Source organism: Anopheles funestus, chromosome 3RL (assembly GCF_943734845.2).
Source record: "Anopheles funestus chromosome 3RL, idAnoFuneDA-416_04, whole genome shotgun sequence".
Taxonomy (NCBI): domain Eukaryota; kingdom Metazoa; phylum Arthropoda; class Insecta; order Diptera; family Culicidae; genus Anopheles; species Anopheles funestus.
In genome coordinates this window covers 75,450,614-75,474,598 of record NC_064599.1, presented here as the reverse complement: position 1 = coordinate 75,474,598, position 23,985 = coordinate 75,450,614, and the positions used below count along the sequence as shown (strand labels likewise).

Sequence of the window (23,985 nt, the reverse complement as noted above, 5' to 3'; positions counted from 1 at the left end):
TTTTGCAGAATTTTTCAGATTTATTTATTTATTATTTATTTATAATTCATGATGACGGCTTCGGCCGTATTGTCAGCCTCTGGAGCTGAAGCAGTACAATTATCACAAGGCATTTTTCAGATTTCATATCAAGAATATTAGACAGGATTTATAAGCTTTGTAATAAAGTGTAACAGGAATTGAGTCCTTTTATTTCGGGCAATTCCTCTTAGATGCAAGAAATGATAAACATTTTTTCTAGCGGATGTTTGCCTTTTCTTCTTTTTTTAAGGAACAAAAATATAATTTATTTTACCATAATATTTTTTACATGGTTTAGTTCCTTTTGAACATATATACAAGTTGCCTTCTCGTATGAGTTTACTCTGTAGTTTTTTACTGAATTTTGGGAAATGATAGAAAATACATCAGAAGGGTGAAGTTTTATTGAACCAGATATTACATCTGTAATATCTAACCTATCTTATCTCGTTTAAAACAATGTATTATTTATAATATATACAGAAATCACTCTAAGACCTAGTCGGCGATGAGGTCAGATTAATCTAAAATTGGATGGAAGACTTTTAGACTTAAAGTTCTCCAAATTAGTCTGAATCAGGAGGGCGCAGTGGATGTCTAACATCATGGGGGCTTGTTGGACTCGTCTTGGAAGGATATTAAATTGTGTCCAAGGTTTGTTTTTCTAATTGATCCTGTCGGAAAGTCTTCCTAAGTTCATTCCAAAATTCTTCCCCTGTCAGTTGCAGCTTTATATTTCTTGTTTTATGTTTTGTAAATAAAACTTAAGCGTTATGTAAAATGGGTTTTAATTCCTCAAGAAACTTCATAAACAACATCATAGTCGGTCTTAGAAAAGATGTCCAAAATTAATACCAAAAAATATCGGTTTCAGCTACTTCTATCATTTAAGTCTCCCCTCCTTGAAGATACAGATCTTTGATTAGGCTAATCTATTGTTATACAAAAACTAAAATATATTTTTCTCAACGCTATCCAAATCACTTAACGTTCAATTAATTCCCATTTACAAATGTCCTTGGAATAGGCGGTCCTAATAAACATAATAAAGCACAGAAGAAAGTAAAAACTCCATTTGCAGTCGCCTTTCGAAGTAGAAAAATCAACAAGCTGGCAATCAAAATGGGCCTCTGTGGGGTGTACATCAAAAGTTGATTGCCGACAGTTGGGTTAGAAACAACAAGTATTGAAGAATGGCAACGAAACCATTTCTTCGAAAGACTGAGAAGATAAAAGTGATAGACAGTATAAAGAACGGAGGACTTTTCACTCGGAGTTCAATTGCGCTCGAAGCTTCTTCAAGTTGCAATAGGAAAAAGCCTTTCAAATGGGTTTGGGGCATTGATGGAAGGATCTGTTCGATTTGTTCCACGGCCGGTTGTTGGACAGATAATGACCGAACGGTGGAAGAAAGAACCGAAAGACAAATAAATGTCTATTTAATGGCCTGGTTGTGTCCATTCTAACAGTTTGCCTGGCCCAGATTTCTGTTAAAGGAAGTGCCAGGCTATGGACCTTGGCAAAACACTCACATCGGTATGGGGCCGGCATTCTCACAACATTTGAATTGATAAGTAAACGTGCACACACTGCCACAGAAAGACCATTTGCACAACAGCAGACCAAGTGGCCGGCAAGTGATAAATAATGTTCCGGAGTTAATTCAATCACTTACGATACGTGCCGATGTGTATCGTGGTGGGTCGGAGGAAGTATCCACCGGGAGGAGTTGGTCATGTTTTTATGCATGAGCCAATGGGGAAACCGTTTAAACGGGTTCCTGTTGAGCCTCGGTGCGGTGGTGTTGAATGGATACGATTTATCTCGGAACAGTTTCTTCTCGCGCCTTTCGTACCGCTTCATTGATAGGTGTGTCCTGGATGCAACCGTCAAAGCGTTACGGCAGGATAACCTTTTCCATGTCATTGCACTAGATATGTATCTTTCTACTATGGACCGTTCACGTTTAGCTACATTTAATCGACTACAATCCACTAAATGTGTGAGCATGGCAAGCGTTTAGACGAGTTTCTAACACACAATTTATGAGCTTTTTGAACGATTCTAATCATTGTAGAGCAATCATTTTGTTTCTAACTTGGTCAATCGATTGTTATTTTACTAAAGATTTCAATTAATTTTCCTTCATCACTTTTTCCAGGGTGGCGTGTACTTGGTAAACTTCCTGAACGTGTACGGCCCCGGTCTGGCGATACTGTTCGTAGTGTTTGTGGAAGCGGCCGGTGTCTTTTGGTTCTACGGAGTGGAGAACTTTTCGGCCGACATCGAACAAATGTTGGGCAAGAAACCGTCACTGTTTTGGCGCATCTGCTGGAAGTACATCAGTCCGACATTTTTGTTCGTACGTATTCGCTGTATGGAAGGTATTTTTCTTATGCTTTATTGTAATTTAAAAATTTTCTCTTTCCATTCCAGTGCATACTGATATTTTCACTGCTCGGGTATGAGGAAATGCTTGGCGAGGAGTATGAATATCCTGAGTGGAGTGTAGCCGCCGGTTGGGCATTGACACTATCATCGGTGCTGTGCATTCCAACGTATGTGATTTATAAATTTTTGAAAAGTCCCGGCAACTGTGAAGATGTAAGTATTTAAGTGACAATCTATTGAAAAAATTACAATTTTTATATTATAAATTCATGAAAACAAAAAAAAATCCTCAATGTAGTCGTATAATTATTCAAGTCTAAAAGTACGTATTCTTCCAAGATGCAATGTACTAAGTACTACGCCTGAAATTATTCAATGAATAGTTCAATAGTGTACCAAATGTGAGGAAACAGTAATTAAGAGTATTTATTCAATGTTCTCAAATTACATTTTTCTTCAAATTATCGTAAAAATAAAAAAAAAACATTAAACCCATTAATCCCCATTAATCCAATATCTGATTTCTCATCTGCTTGCAGCGCTTGAGACGCACGTTTAAACCGGAACCATTGATACCGACGGCTATCCCTGGGCAGCTGTATACGGGCACCGCCGTCTGACATGATTGCGCGGAAGAAAACTGTATGCGGCGCGGTATCTTTGTGCGCCTCGATTCACCAACGAACTCCTGCTGTTCCCCAAACGTCACCATTACCGTCGCTAATCATGATCGTCGTTGTCGTAGTAGTAGAAGTAGTAGCGCTCACCGTTGTAATCGCGAACGTAGTCGAGGCTGTAGAAGAAGCATCAGCAACTGTAGTAGTAACAGCAGTTGCACTAGCAGCAACAGCAGCAGCAATCAAGCTGATAGCAATAGATGTACTCTTGGTAGGAAAGGACGATGCGCCTGTGTCCCCGATGCCATTGGTCAATATGATAGTTTTCGTGTACGTGGAGATGAATCCGGTTCCATCTGTGGTGCGATCCCGGTTGCATCGGCCGCCGTGCTGTTGCTGGAGGATACACGCACAACCCCTACCGGATGCTATCCGTTCGGGTTGAAACTATCCCAGGCCATACCGTGCTATACCGCTACGAACACGTTTCGGGGAAAGTTGACATTTCCGTTGGCCACCGAATGGTTAGTGTAGATCTAGTTCGGTGCAGTGAGCAATCACATCAAATCATGAAGTCCAGCCAAGAAGATAACAGCCATCCGTAGTTACAGCCATCTTCGGATGTATAGTGCTGCATACTTACTTGCGCTAACAAACATAGTTTGACTCCGGTAAAAGATCTACTCTCATCCATTCGGCAGGAAGATAGGGAGATGGAAAAAAATTTGCTTATGTGTGGTAAACAAAACTATTGAGCTTGTTCTAAGATTTATTTTTACTCACAATTTCATCGACGTTACGTTGTTCCTTTCCATAACTTGTTGTAAAACCAAAACAAACTGAGTGGAGCGTTAATGTGAAAGCATAGCATAGCGACAAGATGATCGTTAAGTAATGCAGTGAATTGTTTGAAATAGTAGAATCCTAATGGCAGGTAGTACACCTCTTAAATACTTAAACCTTACAAAAAAGAATCATGTACGGGCTACCGGACATAATGCAAGTTGTTAGATGCTTTTATAAAGTTTTACATATTTCTAGCGATCGATGCATTTAATAGACTAATTGGAAGAAAGTATTTAAATGGATATTTATATCTCCATATACTAGAATTTATATACAGTGTTAGCTATTATACCATGTGCAGAGTAACAACAATACAAAACTGCTGAATGTTGCATAGTAGAACTATTTTTATGGAATCTAATCGTAGACTAATAGGTATGTTAGGTATGTATTATCTGATGGATGTCGAAACCATCACGAGCAACGACCACAAATCCTGTACCAACCTGTACAACGCATCCTCAAGCAAACGGATCTTGAGGTATTACTATCATCGATGACGATCATCGAATATGTTCGACCATACACCACCATACGTTGAAAAATTGTTTTTCACACACCTATGTTTTGCCTTTATTTTACGCCTGTGAATGTAGTGTTTTCTATTCGCTAAATCCAAGTTGGAGCATATTTATGGCCAAACCAAAAAAAACACTGTTACTGGTAGGACAATAGAAATCGGGCAGCAACACAGCCATTTGCTGCTCGGTTTATGTGAAGATGCGGCTCTGCGGGAGGTGGATTCTATTTCTCGAATGGCGTGTACAGTGTTACTGGCGAGTAGGATATTTTGTTCAAGGGTTTGTTAGCGATTTGTTGACCAGTGTAAAATAATAGAAAGGCGCTAATGCAAATCTCGCATTTCGAACAGAACATTGAAACACGGACAATAAAGTTCTTTGAGGTTTTATTTGCTTTCATAAGTTAAACGAATGGCTTTTTCTGCTCTTTATTGGAGGTAAATAATAACATCCGAACAAGCGTGGGAAGATCTTCATGAGGGATAGAAATATGAAGATTCAACTACAAACAAATTGTGGGCGGCGCTACGAGGACTTGAAACACGTGTGGGCGGGGCTACGAGGGCTTCGAACATGTCAGAACGGGACTGCGAGAGCTTAAATCACTTGTGGGCGAGATTACGAGGGATTAAAACTTGTGTGGGCGTTGCTAAACACTTGTGGGCGGGGCTATGGGTGTTTTAAACACGCGTGGATGGGACTAAAACGTGTGTAAGCGGAGCTACGAGAGCTTAAAACATTTATGGGTGGAGTTACGAGAGCTTCATACTCTAGTGGGTGGGGCTAAAACACGTGTGGGTGAGGCTACAAGGACATAAACACATGTGGGCGGGACTACGGGGCTTGTGGGCGGAGCTAAAAAACTTCTGGGCGGGGCTACATCACTTGTGGGTGGAGCTACAATACTTGTGGGCGGAGCTAAGGGAACTTCCACTCGTGTTTTAAGCACCCGTAGTGCCTTCCACACGTATTGGAAGCCTTTTAAGCCTCGCCCACAAGTGTTTTAACCCCACCCACACGTATTTAAGCTCTCGTAGCCCCGCCCACACGTAGTTTAAACTCTCGTAGCCCTGCCCACAAGTGTTTTAGACCCATCCACACGTGTTTTAAACATCCATAGCCACGCCCAAAAGTGTTTAGCAACGCCCAGACGAGTTTTAAGCCCTCGTTGCTTCGGTATCAAGTGTTTAGCCCCGCCCACACGTGTTCTAAGCCCTCGTAAATCCACCCCCACGTGTTCTAACCCCCACCGCCACGTGTTTTAATCGCTCGTAACCCCTCCGACACGTGTGGAAACACAGGTTAATTTCCAGGTACGACCACGCCATATGATTTAATAAAAACTATAAATAAAACCTAAAAGGAAAGTCGAACAGGCCGAGAGTAGTGAGAAATAGTTAATTAGGAGAAGGGAATAGGAGGGAGGAAGGATTATCGTGTGAATTGAGCAACGGTCGTTGGAGTTTTCGGTGCCTAATTTTGCTAACTGGGTCTGTTCGTTCGTTGTGTTGTTGGATCATCGATTTGAAGCAATCTTGGTTACTCGTTCAGTTTCGAACGTACCTAAGCTATAAGAACCTTGCACGTGTGACAGATGAATTTGGCGCAAAATAATATGTTTAGCATCTTTTTGCATCGTTTGGTGGAATCGAGCCAGCAGTTCAATTCAAAGGTGGTGTCCCGTAGCATATGAAACATTTCGCAATGGAATCGGAATTTAGCTGTACGGCTTGGACTCCGGAGTATTTCATTGCTCACGAATCAGCATGTGTGAAGCAACTATCGGTCGATACCGTGTGGTTCTCCATTCCCCTACTCAACTGCACCGAGCTTGCTCACCTCCCGGACGGTTGTTTGGTACGATTTCGCGGCATGCTGCAGGACATGCAGGACCCGGAGTGTTATCTCGAGCGATACACCGTCCGTTCCAAATCCGATGGTTCGGTAGTACGGCAACAGAACGGCAAATATCGGGACATTTTACTGTACAACAGTGCAACGGAAGTTGTGGATACGGGTTGTAACGGAGACAACACATTCGGTGAGCGCAGATCACTGTTTGTTATCACCATTCCCGGTCAGAATCGGTGGGCTGAAGAATGTGAAAAGGAACAAAAGGGAAATCTTCCTCGTAAACTTTCCGAAACACCGAATGATGGTAATGCGGAAGTTTCCCGGTCTACCGTTAAACGTACTCTTGATGATGAGCAAATGGAAGTCGATGGAATGAGCACAGCAGAGCAAGGTTCAACAGCAGAAACCACTCCTAAGACTTGTGCTAATGGAGTGAAAAAGAGGGCCACTAACGAAGCACCAGTTCCAGCAGCAGCAGCACCAAGCGGAGCTGTGCTATCTGCCGATTATCTGCTCAACTCACCAATTGCCGATCGACCCGGAAAAGCATGTCTGGTCAAGCTGTACAGCAACTGCGACGATTGGACGCTTAACACTGTGATTGAGGTGGTTGGTTTCCTTTCCGTAGATCCAGCCCTCGACGGTAGCGGAGATAGTACCGGGATGGATGAGTTCGCAGACGATGTATCGGAGCATCAGGCAACACATCCACCTCCTTCGCTAATACCACGGCTGCACGCCATTAGTGTACGGAAACTTTCCCACACGAATCCACTGTTGCTAGGGCAGAGTCAGTCCGCTGAATTGGAAAACGCTGAGGCCATAGCTAGCGAAACGACATTCAAAGATCTGCACAACCTTTTCACGCAGTGTCTGTTCGGGGACGGGATCGCTGCCGACTATCTGCTGTGCCATCTCGTGTCGTCGGTGTACATACGGGACGAGGTAGAATGCAGAGGACAATTCGCGCTAAATATCAGCAACATTCCGGCGGAAGTGTTACCCGGTTATACGCGTTCCTTGTACGAGCTGCTGGAGTTGCTACTGCCCGTCAGCCATTATCTGCCGATGACGCTCGAAACCATGAATACGGTGCAGTTCGTGCCTAAGTAAGAGATATCTTCCAATTGCTGCCATATTAATGCAGATATCTGTCTGCTTGGACCAATCTCCTTATTCCTTGCTTTTATTCTATTGCAGAAAAGACTACACAACGAATAAGCTCACGAGCGGTCTGTTGCAACTAGCTCCCCATACCCATCTGGTGCTGGATGAAACGCGTCTGCAGACGGGAAAGCTCGAATCGGGTGGTGTCGAAGCAGTTAAACACGTTGCACACCTCATCAAGAGCCAACGGTTGAAGTACAATTTTCAATTTTATCAGCTTGATTTCAATGCCGACGTGCCGGTGTTGATACTAAGTGAAGGAAAAAGTATGCTACCGGTAAGTTATGTGAATTGACAAACGAACAAATACTTGCCAATATTTCCACCTGTTTACACACCCCGTTTCATCTCACCTTTTAGAGCAATTGCTATCTGCCCATCGTTCCGGATCTGGATGCGATCAAACTGATCGATGAAACGATTAAAGCTGGCCGGCACTACATCACACCAAAGCTGGACGAGATGCGCCGATACCTAACCACTGCCCGTGTGCGTGAGTTCGATATGAAAACGCTCGATCCTACCATCGTGCAGGATGACTTCGTTCGAATGCGCACGGAAAACAGTGCGGTCACGATGGACGATCTGCATGCACTGTTCGTGCTGGCACGATTGCTTGGATTGAGCCGTGGCCGGAAGTCATTGGGGCGGGAGGATTGGGAACGGGCGAAGGTGTTGGAGAGCGAGCGACGCAATCGGATCGAGATGTTTAGCAAAACTAAAACCGAACCATAACCTTCTGCTGAAGCTTAATTTATGTTTGGTGATTTTCGCTTAATTTGGTGTTGTATTATGTTTTTTTTTGGTTATTTCTTTTAAACTTTGTGTACGTGTCCCGCGAAACACCGCTTGTCCAATTACATGTTCTTGATTGTAGTACAAGCTAAAATGAGAGATAAGTTTTTTTTTAATTTTGAAAGAAATTGCCAACAATACGATACGATGAAATGCAAAACTGTTGGTCATTTTGTTCTGTTTGCATTTCGCTGAGATGATGCCGTGCTTGGGTTTATGAACGTAAATATTTCATTAAATAATGATTCAAATTTATAACGCGCTTTGATCACATCAAATAAACCCCAGAAAATCAACGAACGCTTCTTCGTTACTTTACTCTGAAAGATCCGATATTTCGTCCTTAACCATCGACACGAACCATCAGATATATTCGCTTCCTTTACCAAATTTCCTTTTTTTATTATTTATCGTAGTACGAATAGAAGAAAATAACAATAAAAGATGAAATAACAAAAAAAAACATTATCTTTTATACAGAAACACACATTTCTGGTCTTTTTGGGATCCTTCTTTTGTCTGGTGAGGCAAAACAAGCGAGCATGATAGAGAGTGACCGACTTGCCTACCTCTGAAAGTTTAGCTGCAAACGTTACGGTAAAAGTTTCATTTTTCACACTTGCTTTTCATATTTCTTACAACAAAACTGTCCATTTCCTAGCTCGAAAGGAGTTTTATACCCAGATGTTGCATTTTTTCGTTGGCTACATGTAACATTCTGCTTGTAAATGAAATGATACATTCTTTAGATATTCCCTACCGTGAAATAAGTGTTACAGACATTGCTTTTGTTGTTGGAAATTTGCTGGAAACAAGGCGATTGTAAACATGAAAAAATAAAATAAAAAAGCGGAACAGGACGACATTTGCGTTTGAATTTATCCACTTGAGAAAGCGATCCTCCAACTATTGCAGAGCAAGAGAGTTCTGTGAAACATGCAACATCTTTATGCTAAGGCTTTTGATCACTACGAACGATTAATTAATCGGTTTGAGTATAAAATGCACATTGTGGGCACTCCATTTGCTTTCTTCCGTACTTCTGTAAGGATCTAGATGTTATCAGTGTAGTTTTATCTTTCAAGGGTCCTAATATATACAAACAAAACAAAACAAAAAACATGGGAAACCAAATTACACCTTAACACTAGCTCCTAGCAGTCGAGAAAGTTAGCGGCCATCAGTAGCTCCAATGCAATCTCCGGAGCGATTGGAAACTCCGGTATTTCCGTCGAGCTATTTGTGTATCGTACCTTGTAGGTAAAGTACATGCAGACTTTCTCGAGGACGTGTGAGCTAAAAAGATAGAACGAAAGGTCATTATTCGGTATCATTCACAATTGTTTCATCATTCGCGCTAACTGTCATAGTCTTTTACTACACTATTACATTTTTAAAATATTGATTGGAATGATGTGGGACATCAATAACAGCATCTTCCCATCATACGATCGATCGTGATCGCCGGGCAACGTCCAACTATTCAATCTTTGCATTGGCGCCACCATACGTAAAGTTCAAAGGTTATAGCTGAGGTAGCTATACCGATTCCAAACACTTTATCAGTTACAATGAGGGAGATTTCACGGAGGTTTAGAACGGAAACCTAAGTGCGCGTGCCATAATGAATGAGCAAAGGGAACCGTTTCAAGGGATGAGGCTTTTAATTACATAATTTTAGTGACAACTTACGGTATTTCTCTAAAGTTTACTTCATTCGCTTCATTCTCCGCAAACTGGCCCGGACCGGAGAGCATGGCCTTGATCGTGCCGGACGTTAGTGCGTGTTCTCGCTTCACAATAAACTCGTGTCCATCGGACGAGATGAGCTTCACGTACATTGCATCCGGTCCTTCACATCCACCATAAATTCTTTCTGTTCCGGTGCGTTCCTCCATGTCGTTCTGGATCTGTTTCGCTGCGGTAGAGGATGCAGGAAACTAGGCAATAGGGAGAAATACAATTAGAACATCAACAAAACGATTACTGTACTAGATGCTAATTATTAAGTAGATAAGTATGAGCACAGTATTAACCAGTCATAAGTGAGTAGAAAATACACTATAGACAAAATGATATGGGCGCCGGATGATGACTATACACTTTCTTCGTGCACTAGTGCTTCCGACGTACAGCTACTTTCGTTTGAACAAACCTGCACAATAGAACACAATGAAAAGACGGTAGTACCTAAAACGCAATCAGCACAGCCGCACAGCTTTCTAGGGAGTTTATTAATTAATATGTTTTATTTGCACACACAAGTAAATGCACGCACAGAAAAAGCGAACCGGAATCAACAATGGATCTTCGGGAAGATTTTGGAGAGGAAGAGTGGTGGCAATATGTTGTTTTTATTTGACGTAAATTAAAATGACAGTTTATGAAGTTCGAACGCACAGTGGATGGTTATGCCACTTGTAATTATTTTTTTTAATTTTACAATAATTATCGGAATACAGAATGCCATCGCCATCAGAATCCAGAATCCAGATGAGAATGTTTTTAGAAAATGGTGTATAAAATTAATGAAAAAACTAGTAAAAAAACTCTTCAAGGGTGTTCTGCAGACACATCTATCTTGTTTTATCTTGACTATTGTGAAACGTCATTGTGATAGAACTGTCGTGCAGTGTGAAACCAAAAACAAAAGCAATTGTATCACTTCAATGTTTTTCTCTCCTCCGTTTACAACGAGGAAAATAGATATTTCTGCCTGTTAGTTAGCATCCAAATGGCAAAGAGTGGCAATACAGAACCGAATATAAGTAAATACTTTGCTAACGATCCGCCGAGCTGCTTTGATAGCTTGACTGCCGACGAAGGTATGTGCATGGAGTGCAAAGGCTTTGTGGGCGGCGCTGAAGTGTTTTCTCTTCCTTTTACAGATGGTCGCTCCCAAGGAGCTGTATCGGAAGCATATTTATCTTACGATTACTTAGCAAACAGTTCGATGGAGCAACAAGCGCAAATAAACATTCCCGATAGTGTACGCGACATGTGGGAACCACCGAAGATGGTCCCGGGCATTCCACCAACAAATCTCACCATGCCGGGTGTGAGTGTTGCCACCGATTTGACTGATCCAGTCCAGGACGCCGTAGGGTTGTTGGTGGATGCCAGCGAAGCACAACAGCGCAAGCTACTGCTGCCGGACAACGTTACCCAAGATGAACGAGGATTGCGAGAGCTGATCGAGAATGGATGCTTCCGATCGGCTGTTAATTTGACAGCGCGTTTGCTGACGATAAAACAGCAAGGTTTTGGCCATGCTGGCCATCCGGTGAAGCATAGCCCGAATTCGCTGCAGCTATGGTTTACGCGTTTAGCACTGCTCGTAAAATTGGGCCAGTATGAAATAGCCCGCGTTGAAGCGGAACCATTCGGTGCGCTAAGCAATCCGGATGTCTTTTTCGAGTTTTATCATCCGGACATGCACGCCGATCGGAAGGGTTCCATGGCACCTTTCTCTTTCCGGTTGCTGCTTGCCGAGTTGCCCGTTTATCTTGGTGTGCCACGTGTCGCGCTGAATCGTTTAACGGATCTACTGGCGGTCGTAAATCAGATACGATCGTATTTCGAACGTACTGTTGGAACCGTATCACACGCAAAGGCAGCGCACGAGTTCTGGACGACGCGGGAAACGCGCATTTTACATTCCATCGTCAATTGTGCCCTTGCGGTAAAAGATTTCGGTCTGGTAGAACAATTAATGGATCGCCTGGTTGGTGCAGCATCGACTCCACAAAAACGAATTCTACTCTCCGCGTGGGGACGGATACGGCTACAGTGCGGTGATATATTAGGCGCAGAGAAGAAATTCTCCGAAGCACGTCGTCTTAAAGAGAAGTATGCGAAAGCATTTGGGTATATAGAAACATTACTCTACAACATTTTCATTCTTATCGTAGTAACAGCTCCGAAGCTCCTGATCTTATCGACCGAGGGTTACTAGCCGTCGCCCAAAACGATTTCCAGAGCGCATTTGAACTGTTCCAGAAAGCATCTGAAGCGGCACCAACCAACACAATGCTGTATAACAACATGGGCGTATGTTTATTGTATTCCGGGAAGCTTAAGGAGGCAATCAAGCTATACGAGGGGGCAATCCAGCGTAACACCAAGTCCTGTCTGAACGAATCATTGCTCGTGAACTTGTCGACATTGTACGAGCTAGAATCGAATCATGCGAAAGAGAAGAAAATCAATCTGCTAAAGCTGGTTAATCGACACCGGGCCGATCTAACGGTGGGGCTGGATGTCTGTCTCAAACTACAGACTACAGTGTAATAGACGGGCTAGAAGCAAAAGCTACTTCCGCTGGGCGAAGTAAATCAAAAAGACATTTCTTTATGTTAGCAGGCAGCATAGATAAATTAGTATAGATTTTCGGTAAATTTATTTTTTTTTGCCTAAAATGGTTGAGATGTTAGATGCTGAAGCATGGATAATAAAGAAGGAACGTAACTAAGAAATATTACTCTTTGGTACTATAAAAGCATCAATTATCTGAATTGAAAATATGTTCTTGAGACAACATTTGAATGAAAGAATAGGTAAAAATGAGATTAAATTGTTGTTGGATTATCCACTCATTCGATGTAGTAATATGGTATAGAAATGACGAATAAAGTAATTAATGTTTGCAGAGAGATGTTATTCGTGTAATTGTTTGTCTCACCAAATTACCAGTTTTATGCTGCGCATAAAATGATTTCCAACGGTTTTAATTATGACCAAAAGATCAACCACAGTGTAGATGTTTTCGGTCATGGTGCTGTAAAAGCATGCAGATAAGCATAAATTGATTAAAAACACTTTTTTAAATATGATATGTACTTTCATTATATAATCTTTTTGAATTAAGTTTTTTTTATTTTAATCCCGTGATTTGAATACAAAATATGCAATGTATTGTTCCTGACCGGTGGATTAACCACATTGTAACTTCATTTAAATTATGTGCATGTTCGAAAATCAGGAAATTTGAAATTTGAGGTAAAATCTGGTTAATGTATGAAAGAAGTAAATTGGAAAAAGATTCTCCTACTAAAATATTACCAAAGAAAGGAATATTGCTTATTCTGGCACGTTAATCTGTAGAAAGAGTGTGTTACAAACGGTCACGCATGTTCGAAATTCCAACCGTATCCCCCTCCCTTGCACTTTGACGTAATGCGTCATCGGAGAAAAAGAAGCGAAAGAAGTTTAGCTGGAATCAAACACGCCAAACAATAGTTTATTTCATCTCAACAATCCTTGGAATCACGATGGCGGCCGCGGACGTTGCAGTGATGAAGGTAAAATAGTGCGTGTAATTTATAGTTTCTGTACCATTTTTAGTGACCATCATGCGTTGGGTTTACTATACGTTGTGTGGAAAGTGTTTCTATAACGAAGAATACAAGTGCATTGCAGGGCGTCGTGTAGGGTGCGTCCGCCTTGTTTTTTGGTGCACTGATTTATCTGTTTTAACATAATCATAACACTCAGTGGACCGGAAGTGTAGAGGTGCTCCCTGTTCGTGAGAATTTGTGAACCTACGTGTGTTGATGGAAAGTGATGAAGTAAGCACATTCTAAGCACTGTGATTCATCAGAATCGGAAAAGTAGGAAAAAAATTCCCTACGCCGGAAGGGAACGATAAACACTACCGATTATACGGTGAATGTATGTGACTGTGTGCGCGAATTGTGTGTGCGAAGCAAAGAATACATATCTGGAGTGAAGAAAGGACAATATTTTGCAGCAAAGTGTCCCGAATGTATTGAAAAGCTTTCTGGAATGTTAAATATCGATAATTTTAGTATGCCGACTATACTGTTTGAACTGTCGTCTAGAATAAGGGGAATCAAAATCCTTCATTTCTTTAGATTAAAAAAAAACAAAAACATTGCAAAACGCAAGATGCACCCAACCGGAAATGTATGTCTCATGACTAACACGCACGCATACACACATAGGCATGCATTGTGCAAACAGAGCAGAACGCATCGGGGCGCAGCCAAGAATGCAGTTGACGCGATGTGAAACAAATGCTTTGTTTATGCGACGCCGGCATTTGAGAGCTCGAGATCTAGATGGAGAAGGCCGTCTGGCTTTTACAAAAAAAAAAACGGTTTTCTCTCCCCATACCGTCACTAAGCGGGATGTAATTAGTAACGTTTTCTTTTTCCAGCAGAAACTTAACAAACAAAAATATACGTATTTCCCGTTGTTTGTTTTGCAGCTGGAGGAATAGAAGCGCTTATAGCAGGGGATCAGGAAAATGCGTCGGAAAATAGTGTAGCGATGCAGGAAAAAGTCGGTATCGGGCCGCATAATAGCTGTTACCGCATATACACCAACCGCAACCGATTGGCGTTGGATCGTATAAATTCGGCACACACTTTCTAATTCCGAGTGTAGTGGCCTACACGTTACGAATGGCGGTCAGTTTGCCGCGCCAAACGCGGGGAGAGCACGTTCGTTGAGGAGAAGACAAATAAACAGTATATTGGCTGTGCTCTGGTGTGGCCATTGCTGCTGCTGCCGATACGCTATTAATCTTGCGTATGATCGCTGACAGGGTTGTTGAGGAAACGCATAAACAGAAAAAAAAGTTTGTTGAATGAGAAGAAGAAAAGGGCAAAGATGTTTCGCTTCTCGTTTTCTTTCTGTGGAAACATTATTTGTACATTTTATAGCATGAAAACGAAAATGAAATTGTCTGTTGGGATTGTCCAATTTTGTTTTCAAAAAGTTTGATAAGAATTGTTGGTAATTTTTTTTTCTTTTTGTAGGAAGAAGTTTGGAATACGAAGGATTCTTTCATAAATATGTCTGGAATCAGTTTGATTCGATTCTTCTGTGTTGTTCCGCCTAATGGCTATCTGAACTCAGGGATGAGTCATGTTAAGTGGTGAATTACTATTTGACCGACACAACATTCTAATTTTCAATATGAGTACATCTAGCAATATATGAATTGACCTTCCCTAATTCATTGGTTTTATCTAGCGGTTTATGCAACACTTGGCCCTTTGTTGTTTCTATCCTATTGGACAGGTACAAAATTCGAAAACCACATTATTTTATTTGTAACATCCCCTACGAAAAAGCGAATCAGTTTTACATGGTGTCAACTGGCATTCACTTTAAGAATATCCAACAACACTGAAAGAACACTGTGTAGGGCAACATCTTGTGAAGATGAAGATCATGAACAAAATGATCTTTTCGTTTCCCCTGGAAGTTATACTGATCGATAAAACAGTACCCGGACAAGATAGACGAATGTGTCGGACGAGACCAGTCAGCAATAGGCAATTTCCCAGAAGGAAGGAGGAAAAGGTTGAAGTGAAAAATTCCCTTCCATTTGGTAATGGATAATGTTTTACCCGAAGATCGCTAATCCTAATGGAACTCAAATGAGTGGTAGCGAACATTTTTGGTGAAAACTTTAAACGGAGGATTTAATCCAATAATTTCGAGGCCGAACGATCCATTATTTTCAAACGGGAGTCGTCGAGCCAATTGATCGCCTTCTTCTTTTGTGGCGATAAAATTGCCAGAGGTCTTTGTCTGTCATTTCTGGTCTTGCTTGACTTAAATTCAGAGTTATATAGCTAGTCCTGAATACGGCGGTGTGGTCCAGATGAGATTTGATACACTATTCTGTATACGATCAACACCATCTCGTGTTGATCATCTACCGCCAATTGATGTGCTGAACCAATTGCTAACATTTATGTATTAGGTAGCTTTGGTCTATCGGAGTAAAATCGGCCAATAGAGGGCATGTAAGATATTATATAGAAGGGTTATTAAACATAGGAATCATTCGAAATTAGTTACATTTAATTATCTTCATTCATTTTTTAATGCTTGCGTTTCATCGTAAACATTTTGTCATGATTTGCAGCTCCAAATTACTTGCCAAAACACTTAAATGCATTGTAGCATGCGACGGGTAGTAATTCCTTCCAAAAGCAAGTATTTAATATTCTACAAATGCACTTTCCCCTTTTACCGTAAGAGAGTATCATTAGATCAATGTTAAGTGTAATGAGCACAATGGTACACTAAGCCATTTATAGTTTTAGATTTTGCTTTCTCCTGACATATTCCAGTTGCAAGCAGTGTCTGGCATTGTTCATAAGAAATGGAAAATTGTTCCTTTTTGTACTGCGTAGATAGCTTAGGAAGAACGAAATGTCACGTGCCGAGAATGGAGTACGACAATGGATGGATAAGGTTGGTCCACTTTCTCCGGTACTTGGCGAAGAGGGAGAAAGTTTCCTTCAGAAGCAAATAGACATCGACAGGCTAAAACGATAGTGTTTCCTTTTTTGGTTTTGTAGTCCATTGCGTTCTTTTTATGCTAGTACTATGATATATATAGTTTCAACCCATCCCCTGAAACTACCGTGCATATTAATGAGGCCTTGAAATACGTTTCGCTTCGTAAGTTTGTTGCAGGCAATCACCTCGATTGTTCAATAAATGTATCAACCGACAGTTGTAAATAGTTTGAACAACGCTTTTCGGTAGATCTTTCTGAATTGCTCCACATTTTAATCGGTTGAACTGCTTTGGTGCAGCTAACTGGCCGGCAAAATGCATTTGTGCGTGTTTGTGTGCGCACACACCATGGTTCGGTTATATGTTGGTACCGTTTCCTTATTGTTTATCAATCCACCAACAATTTGTCTTGTGCTGGTGGTGAAATATTGATGGTCCATCTACCGTTAAAAGTAAAGCACATGTGGGCGATACATTCACACTAGGTGGCTTTCGGAGTAAACAACGAGAAAAAACCTTTGCCTTATGTCTGGCACGGAAATTAACAAATCATGTAGCTATACATTTCGTTTCGTTTGAATGAACTGGTCGCAGAGTGACCCGATTGTCTAGCCCCGGCACAAGTCGTTACCGATATGATGGTTTTGCAACCAGCAAACATTGATGAGATACATTAATTTTAATTTATTGTTTGTCCCTGCTCTATAAAATATTTTTTGGTAGTGAGATGGAAAAATAGGTGGCGAGATCAATGGAACATTGATATATGGTGCGCTGTATTCCTAATGTCCCAGGGATTTATTGGTCCACTCCAAATCTGTCGGAGCGTGTCATGTTTCAAACTTGATCGCTTTACGGATGAAATTGAAACAGACAACAAACTGCAGATAAAACAGATGATCAACGCATGGTTAATGTAATCTACGTAACACCGTTATTATGCATTCGAATGGTGTTGATTTTTCTGCCAACCTGTCTGTCGTCTGTTAAACGTATGTCGTTGTAGTTGCGGTGGTATAAATTGTCACTATCTTGATTTTATGATTTTTATAATTTTTGGACATGTTGATTGTTGTTTATACAAGGAGCATTACACAATTGAAAGAAGCGATAGGGGAATCCAAAAGAAAATGCGTAGCTTTGTAGTAATTTGTTTTATAGGTTTGGGTAGATGCATAAAACGTGCAAAAAACCCCGACATTAGTCGAATTTAATAACCTTAATTTTCCTTGAACTCTACGTTTTACTAGAAATCAGTGTTTGTTTCAGCTTTCTTTTTTTGTTTTATCAGTCGTTGGAGGTTTGCATAAAAAAGTGTTGGTCCGATACTTATACAGGTCACTGGGAGATCAGCGCGGACCAACAGATCACACAATCCTTAGCGTGATGCTTAAAGTTATGAAGAAATTTCCTTTACACTGATCGTTAAACACACAAGAATCTACATTGGGACCACGATGTGAAAGTCGCCGTCTTCCTGGTGGATGACTTAAAGTATTTATCTCCACTCCTGGGTGCGATATAGTGTCTAAAAGGTCCTGTTGTTTATCACGACGTTGCGCTTCATAGATATGAAAGTGTTCATCAGATCCTTCTCGGATCAGAAAAAGCAATTTTCTGAGTGATTGTATTTTTTGTAAAAACGAGGAGGTCACTTTTCTTTCGGGTTTCATCTTTGGTGAATTTTACGATCACGTTTGTTGTCTGAGTGGCCGGCTTTGGTTCGATGCAAATCTATTTAAAAATACATCAAATTAAATGTAACAAATGTCAAAACTTTCTGATGCGGTCTTCAATCATTTTTGTTTAATTTTTGCAGAATGATCTAACACGCTCGTTGAAACAATCGGGACATGTCGGATTCGACAGCTTACCCGATCAGTTGGTCAGCAAGAGCGTCCAAAATGGATTCGTGTTTAACATTATGTGCATCGGAGAGACGGGTCTCGGCAAGTCGACACTGATGGACTCGCTGTTCAACACGAATTTTGAATCGCAGCCAAGTCCTCACACGCTCCCGAGTGTTAAGCTAAAGGCACACACGTACGAGCTGCAAGAGAGCATGGTTCGGCTAAAGGTAAGAACCGGCAGTGTGTTTATGCTACTTTGGGCCTTTTTAGTTAATAACATTTCTCAATATCTTTCGTAGCTGACGATCTGCGATACGGTTGGTTACGGCGACCAGATCAATAAGGACGACTCGTTCAAGGCGGTAGTCGACTATATTGATCAGCAGTTCGAGGCATTCCTGCAGGAGGAGCTCAAGATTAAGCGCTCACTGTCGACGTACCACGACAGCCGTACGCACATCTGTCTGTATTTCATCTGTCCCACCGGACATGGGTTGAAGTCGCTCGATTTGGTATGCATGAAGATGCTCGATTCGAAGGTCAACATCATTCCGATCATCGCCAAGGCAGACACGATCTCAAAAACGGAGTTGGCCAAATTTAAGGCAAAGATTAACGATGAACTTCGTGTGAACGGTGTCCAGATCTATCAGTTCCCGACCGATGACGAATCGGTGGCGGAAGTGAACACCACGATGAACTCGCACATTCCATTTGCGGTCGTGGGCAGTACGGATTTTGTGCGAGTCGGCCAGAAGACGGTACGGGCACGCCAATATCCGTGGGGTACGGTACAGGTGGAGAACGAAGCGCACTGCGATTTTGTGAAGCTGCGTGAAATGTTGATCCGCACAAACATGGAGGATATGCGCGAGAAGACGCACACGCGCCATTATGAACTGTACCGGCAGAAGCGGCTGGAGGAGATGGGATTCACCGATGTGGACAGCGACAATAAGCCGGTATCGTTTCAGCAGACGTTCGAGGCGAAGCGCAGCAACCATCTGGCTGAGCTGCAGGCCAAGGAGGATGAGGTACGCCAGATGTTTGTAGTTCGCGTAAAGGAGAAGGAAGCTGAGTTGAAGGAGAGCGAAAAGGAGGTAAGAGCACGGTTTCTTTTACGGTTCCTTGAAGCAGATTGATTCAATGTTTGCATACTCCCCCTCCTACAGCTCCATGCCAAATTCGACAAGCTAAAGAAGGATCATGCCGAAGAGAAGCGCAAACTGGAGGAATCGCGCAAAAAGCTGGAGGAAGAGTTCGTCGAATTTAATCGGCGCAAATCACAGATGACGGCACACCATACGCTAACGCTGGGCAAGAGCAAAAAGAAATGAACTTCCTAACGAATGCATGGATGTGCGTTCCGGATAGATTCGTTACAAAATACGCAACGCATTGTTTCCAACTTTCTGCTCTCTTTCTCTCTTTCTCCTTCTATTGTCGAATTTTGTTTCGCTTTCAATGCAGAATTTGGCGAATTTATGTGGGATTAGTTTTAGAATGTGGCACATTTCTTCCCCTCGTTTGAAGTATCAATTTATTTCATAATTGTCTTGGCAGCAACACAAGGGTTCGGTGGCTTCGGTGTTGTTTAACAGAAAACTATCGTACGAAACAAACCAAACAAAAATGTAATGTGCAAAAGTTTATTATTACAACGATAGAAGCTGTACAAGGAACGTTTTAAAAAAATGTGTTGAAAAGAAGCATAGCCAAAATTATAAAAAAATGAAAAAAGAATATATATGTACACTTTTTGACAAGGCTTCTCTTTCTGTAGGTGCACGGGAAATAGATAGAGTATTACCTACCCAACCAAAAACAAAGAAAGATTTAGCTCGACCAAGTTTAATTGTAGAAAAATTTCACTACGAAACCGCAAAGGCCAGTCTCACGTAATGAATACGGATGCATTCGAATGGGGGCATAAATTAGCAATGTTTTCCATTTGCTTGCAGCCGTCCGGTGGGACTGAGTCCATTTGTGTGTCGCGATTATTAAATGTGAAAAGTGGAAAAAGTATTGAATTAACAAATTTTATCGAGACATTTTTTCCCCCATCTTATTTGCAACGTATATCGTTCCAGGGTATGAAAAATAAATTTTATATATAAACGATTTTATTTTAAGCCAGAATCGCACTAAATGCAAAATACGCAAACAGATCTAAAAAAAGAAACAAATTAAATAAACAAAAGAAAAAGAAATAGAGTAGAGTAGCGAGTTGGCAGCTGAAGTGGAAAGTATGCAGACACGACAAGATTTTATTTACTATTTCCATTTGGTTTTGCTTAGTAGCGCAGTAATACCAGCAATGTTTTAACGGACTGTCTTTGCTGCGTGTTACGCATGAATCATCCATATTTAATGTAACTCTATACCGCCTAAAATACAGTCTGTTTGATGATTTAAGTAAGATAAAAAGAACGACTAAAATCTCTTACGGTTGGAAGGAAAGAAATTCTTCTACTTATCTTTTACATAATTCTCATCACTAGAGACGGAAAAGCTGCAACAATGTGCTACAATGTTACCGTACCCATGCGCATTCTCTACGCGAGAAAACAGTGTACGTTTAAAAATAGTTCTGCAAACTTTTTACGGGTGGATTTGAGAGTTCCTTTCACTATCTACCACGAACAAATGTAAGCAATTAGTGTTTTATTTTCTTTAAAAAAATCATTCTTTTTTTTTTTTTTTTGTTGGGGCGGCCCGGTGGTGCATGTGAAAAACGGCGCCCGTCCACACGGCAGGGACCGGGTTCAAATCCCATCCGGACCGTCTCCCCGTAGCATGGACTGACTATCCTGCTACGTGGTAAAATAAGTCTTGATACGGCCAGGCCGTTCTAACCGAGCAAAAAAAAAAAAAAAAAAAAAAATCATTCTTTTTTTCATGGTTCTGGACATTTTCCTTTTAAATTTGAATGCTCACTAAAGTTGACCAAAATAATGTGCCCACATAAAACTACTAAAGCAGCAACTAGTAAACCTACCTACAATTTCAATTGTTTTTTTTATATCGGAACATGTTCAGTGCGTTACGATAGTGTGTGGTTTCTTCTGTTAATCGTTTGCAATACGATCGCTTGGAGTGCGTTTAGTCAAACACGTTCCCTTCTAGAAAGCTATGCTTTTGATGTTCCGAAGTTAGTGCAATGTATCGATTTGTTATAGGAGAAACTTTAGCGCAGGTATGTAAATGTGCGAATATAGTGTGAATTCTTTTGAAGATCTCAAATTCTTCAAAGTTCGTTTAGTTTGCCGGTAATACGTTGGTACTTAGTAGGTAGTACAACCCTTTTGCCATTCCGATGTACTACAGCAAAGTGAGTGAGTGCACCAATAAGCCAAACGGTCGCCGGTTATGTATTGAAACCACTGTTCTGTAATATCCGTTATCCATTTTTACTCCTTCTAAAGCCTCTTAAAATCCTCCTTTAAAATGTTTAAAATGCTTTTTTATTAAATTGTAATTATAAATTTCAACATTGGAATGACTTCAAACTGTTGCGTATTTTTTGCACAACATTAGAATTGGAATTTACTCGTTCACTAGCCAGATATCCGACGTACAGTCACCTCCAGGATATCTGAAAAGAAAACCCAAAAAAAAACATAATTAAAACAAAAACCTCTATCGGACCATCTCAAAGCGTGTCCGCATCTTACCGCATCTCATGGGGCAAACCCGGCCCATACGGTTCATTTCCAAAATCCACCAAGAAGTTCTCGTTCAGCTTCATGCCGCCATTTTCGACGTCAATGTCCAGCTGTACGATTGTGCCGCCGGCCGCTACCATCTCCGGGTAAAACTGCTTATCCCACGGTGAGAACAAACTAGACGACACGTACAGCCGACGTCCGTCGAGTGAAAGCTGCAACATTTGCGGTCCTCCGAGCAGACGGCGTTTTTTCACGTAGACCGGTTTCGGTGGTTCGCTTAATTCCGGATCGTCCAGCACACGTCTTGGCGAATCACTCTGAATCGCTCCACCCAGAAACACTTGTCCCGTAAGTCGTGGATGGGCACGATCGCTAATATCATACTGCCGGACATCTCCGTGACGCCAGTTGCTGAAGTACAGGTACCGGTCGTCCAGCGAGATAAGAATATCCGTCATCATGCCGCCCATCATTTCGATCTCGCCATTTTCGCCCAAAACTTTCTTCACCGGCACATCAATTAGCTTTTCGGCGGTGTATTCCGAAGAGCCAGGTTTCTGATAGAACCGGTACACATTCGCATAGAAAGCACATCCGACATACCCTTGGTTTTCTTTTGGGTTGTGCAGGAAACGAATTTCGAGCGGTGTCAGTCCATCATCGCCGAGGTCGATCGTTTGGAAGAGTTCCCGTTCCTGCCAGCGGTAAAAGTTCAACCGACAACCGTACTGCGTACGATCGGCACAGTCCGTCGGATGGTATCCGCGACGGAACAGTTTCGGGGCGCCCCATTCCGAGGCGACCATCACGTTAAAGTGGGGCTGGTACCAGTAATCATATCCGCACAAAGCCTTCCGATCTCCACGCGACCAAGTGCCAACTAGCTGAAAATTCTTGTCAAACTCCACGAAATCACCCTTCGCGTTACCCTCGGCATCACCCATTATTGAAATCATAATGTTCCCGTTCGGCAGACAGTGGGTGGTATGAGGTGCCGTACAGTTGGCCCCCTTCAGCACGTCAGCCTCGATCACCTTGTCGAGCTTGGGAGCACGCGGATCGGTTCCGGTATCGACTATAAAGATGCGGTCCGAGTTCAGACACGGCAGCACCAGACGGTCCCGAGTGGGTACTTCCTTATCGCCCGGGACAAAGTGACAGCTCGAGCAGGTGTTCCAGCCGCTGTGGTGCAATTCATTTCTTTTGCTATTGGTGTACGTGCGATGTATGATCTGCAGATGTGAAGGAAGGAAGGAAGTTACAAGACGAAGGGATGCTCTGTACAGCAAAAGGGAACTCACTTGACAGAATGTTGAGCTAGCCGGGTCAACGTCCACCGTAGCGAGATAATCCCCATGCTCTTCGTCCAGATTCGGCTGCACGCAAACAACGTAAAGCAATTTCTCAACCGGACCATTGCGAACCGCATCGAGCGGCGTTGCATAACCTGGACCACATTTGCACTCTGCCAAAAAGGGAGAATATTATATCATATCGAGTCTCAATCGACTTCTGCAACATTAAATCCCTTTTACTTACTTGTATCACCCATTATGTTCGACCCGCCCCGTTCGTGACAAATGCACCTGATAAGAGAATTCTGATGTGTGATAAACCCTAGACTGATAGCAGCAGAAACAAGCCGATCTTTCACACTTGGAGCTTAACGAAGGAATAAATGAGGTTGTTCGGGAGCAGTTGATGTCAAGTGACGAAAGTTGCTTGTCATCAGCATCTACCAACCCCGATTCAGTGGGGGTAAGACCATCTCCGAAATAAACATGTAAACAACGCGTACGGTAGATCGATTGAGCATGTGTTGGTGCGATCGTTTGGGGCCTCCGCGCACAACTTGCCGATTGCGCACAGTGACGTGCATGTAATTAATGTTGATCGGAAATAATTATATTGATTACTAGCTTACCCGGCAAACCCAGCTTTGCCTTTAAACATGCGTTTTGTAATAAAAGCA

At 41.9% G+C, this 23,985-nt stretch overlaps 7 protein-coding genes across 11 annotated transcripts in view; 5 read left to right on the top strand and 2 right to left on the bottom strand.

Moving 5' to 3' along the window:
* The window catches only part of LOC125766979 (sodium-dependent serotonin transporter), a 31,543-nt gene extending 26,739 nt beyond the window's left edge, over positions 1-4,804 (top strand). For all 4 annotated transcript variants that reach the window (XM_049433143.1, XM_049433140.1, XM_049433141.1 and 1 more), the window contains 3 exons: positions 2,183-2,383; positions 2,458-2,625; positions 2,952-4,804. In XM_049433143.1, coding sequence (XP_049289100.1) covers positions 2,183-2,383; positions 2,458-2,625; positions 2,952-3,032 — 450 coding nt within the window. In that variant the 3' untranslated portion in view covers positions 3,033-4,804. The remainder of the gene's footprint in view (positions 1-2,182; positions 2,384-2,457; positions 2,626-2,951) is intronic.
* Positions 4,805-5,955: 1,151 nt separating this feature from the next.
* LOC125767000 (mini-chromosome maintenance complex-binding protein) lies at positions 5,956-8,498 on the top strand. The gene is made up of 3 exons (XM_049433194.1): positions 5,956-7,359; positions 7,451-7,694; positions 7,778-8,498. The coding sequence occupies exons 1-3, from the start codon at positions 6,086-6,088 to the stop codon at positions 8,150-8,152; spliced, it is 1,893 nt and encodes a 630-aa protein (XP_049289151.1). The 5' UTR covers positions 5,956-6,085; the 3' UTR covers positions 8,153-8,498.
* Positions 8,499-8,582: 84 nt separating this feature from the next.
* LOC125767107 (elongin-C) lies at positions 8,583-10,585 on the bottom strand. Of its 2 annotated transcripts, none has more exons than XM_049433374.1 (3): positions 10,368-10,585; positions 9,905-10,152; positions 8,583-9,508 (listed from the first exon to the last, which is right to left on the bottom strand). In XM_049433374.1, exons 2-3 carry the CDS (start codon positions 10,108-10,110, stop codon positions 9,367-9,369), a joined length of 348 nt encoding a protein of 115 aa, XP_049289331.1. In that variant the 5' UTR covers positions 10,111-10,152; positions 10,368-10,585; the 3' UTR covers positions 8,583-9,366. The 2 variants fall into 2 exon arrangements, with proteins under 2 accessions (XP_049289331.1, XP_049289330.1); XM_049433373.1 differs by having other exon boundaries at positions 10,403-10,583.
* A 215-nt stretch (positions 10,586-10,800) lies between these two features.
* On the top strand, positions 10,801-12,692 carry LOC125767035 (trafficking protein particle complex subunit 12). Its single transcript, XM_049433265.1, has 3 exons — positions 10,801-11,037; positions 11,101-12,061; positions 12,124-12,692. The coding sequence occupies exons 1-3, from the start codon at positions 10,947-10,949 to the stop codon at positions 12,500-12,502; spliced, it is 1,431 nt and encodes a 476-aa protein (XP_049289222.1). The 5' UTR covers positions 10,801-10,946; the 3' UTR covers positions 12,503-12,692.
* A 688-nt stretch (positions 12,693-13,380) lies between these two features.
* On the top strand, positions 13,381-20,775 carry LOC125767044 (septin-2). Its single transcript, XM_049433286.1, has 4 exons — positions 13,381-13,512; positions 18,315-18,572; positions 18,645-19,445; positions 19,518-20,775. Exons 1-4 carry the CDS (start codon positions 13,483-13,485, stop codon positions 19,680-19,682), a joined length of 1,254 nt encoding a protein of 417 aa, XP_049289243.1. The 5' UTR covers positions 13,381-13,482; the 3' UTR covers positions 19,683-20,775.
* A 514-nt stretch (positions 20,776-21,289) lies between these two features.
* Positions 21,290-23,985, top strand: part of LOC125767025 (SET domain-containing protein SmydA-8) — a 31,056-nt gene continuing 28,360 nt past the window's right edge. Inside the window, exon 1 of the mRNA XM_049433249.1 lies at positions 21,290-21,541. Coding sequence (XP_049289206.1) covers positions 21,506-21,541 — 36 coding nt within the window. The 5' untranslated portion in view covers positions 21,290-21,505. The remainder of the gene's footprint in view (positions 21,542-23,985) is intronic.
* On the bottom strand, positions 21,791-23,763 carry LOC125767034 (methanethiol oxidase). Its single transcript, XM_049433263.1, has 4 exons — positions 23,553-23,763; positions 23,315-23,478; positions 22,020-23,245; positions 21,791-21,940 (listed from the first exon to the last, which is right to left on the bottom strand). Exons 1-4 carry the CDS (start codon positions 23,563-23,565, stop codon positions 21,892-21,894), a joined length of 1,452 nt encoding a protein of 483 aa, XP_049289220.1. The 5' UTR covers positions 23,566-23,763; the 3' UTR covers positions 21,791-21,891.

Bases quoted from the DNA above. Each gene is read 5' to 3' on its own strand.
- LOC125767000 (XM_049433194.1), top strand. From the start codon at position 6,086: ATGAAACATTTCGCAATGGAATCGGAATTTAGCTGTACGGCTTGGACT. The intron at 7,360-7,450 runs GTAAGAGATATC...ATTCTATTGCAG, and splicing joins ACGGTGCAGTTCGTGCCTAA to AAAAGACTACACAACGAATA. The intron at 7,695-7,777 runs GTAAGTTATGTG...CTCACCTTTTAG, and splicing joins AAGGAAAAAGTATGCTACCG to AGCAATTGCTATCTGCCCAT.
- LOC125767107 (XM_049433374.1), bottom strand. From the start codon at position 10,110: ATGGAGGAACGCACCGGAACAGAAAGAATTTATGGTGGATGTGAAGGA. The intron at 9,509-9,904 runs GTAAGTTGTCAC...CTATCTTTTTAG, and splicing joins GTAAACTTTAGAGAAATACC to CTCACACGTCCTCGAGAAAG.
- LOC125767035 (XM_049433265.1), top strand. From the start codon at position 10,947: ATGGCAAAGAGTGGCAATACAGAACCGAATATAAGTAAATACTTTGCT. The intron at 11,038-11,100 runs GTATGTGCATGG...TTCCTTTTACAG, and splicing joins TAGCTTGACTGCCGACGAAG to ATGGTCGCTCCCAAGGAGCT. The intron at 12,062-12,123 runs GTATGCGAAAGC...TTCTTATCGTAG, and splicing joins GCACGTCGTCTTAAAGAGAA to TAACAGCTCCGAAGCTCCTG.
- LOC125767044 (XM_049433286.1), top strand. From the start codon at position 13,483: ATGGCGGCCGCGGACGTTGCAGTGATGAAG. The intron at 13,513-18,314 runs GTAAAATAGTGC...TAATTTTTGCAG, and splicing joins CGGACGTTGCAGTGATGAAG to AATGATCTAACACGCTCGTT. The intron at 19,446-19,517 runs GTAAGAGCACGG...CCCCTCCTACAG, and splicing joins TGAAGGAGAGCGAAAAGGAG to CTCCATGCCAAATTCGACAA.
- LOC125767034 (XM_049433263.1), bottom strand. The intron at 23,246-23,314 runs GTGAGTTCCCTT...TCACATCTGCAG, and splicing joins CTAGCTCAACATTCTGTCAA to ATCATACATCGCACGTACAC. The intron at 21,941-22,019 runs GTAAGATGCGGA...TTTTCTTTTCAG, and splicing joins GGTTTGCCCCATGAGATGCG to ATATCCTGGAGGTGACTGTA.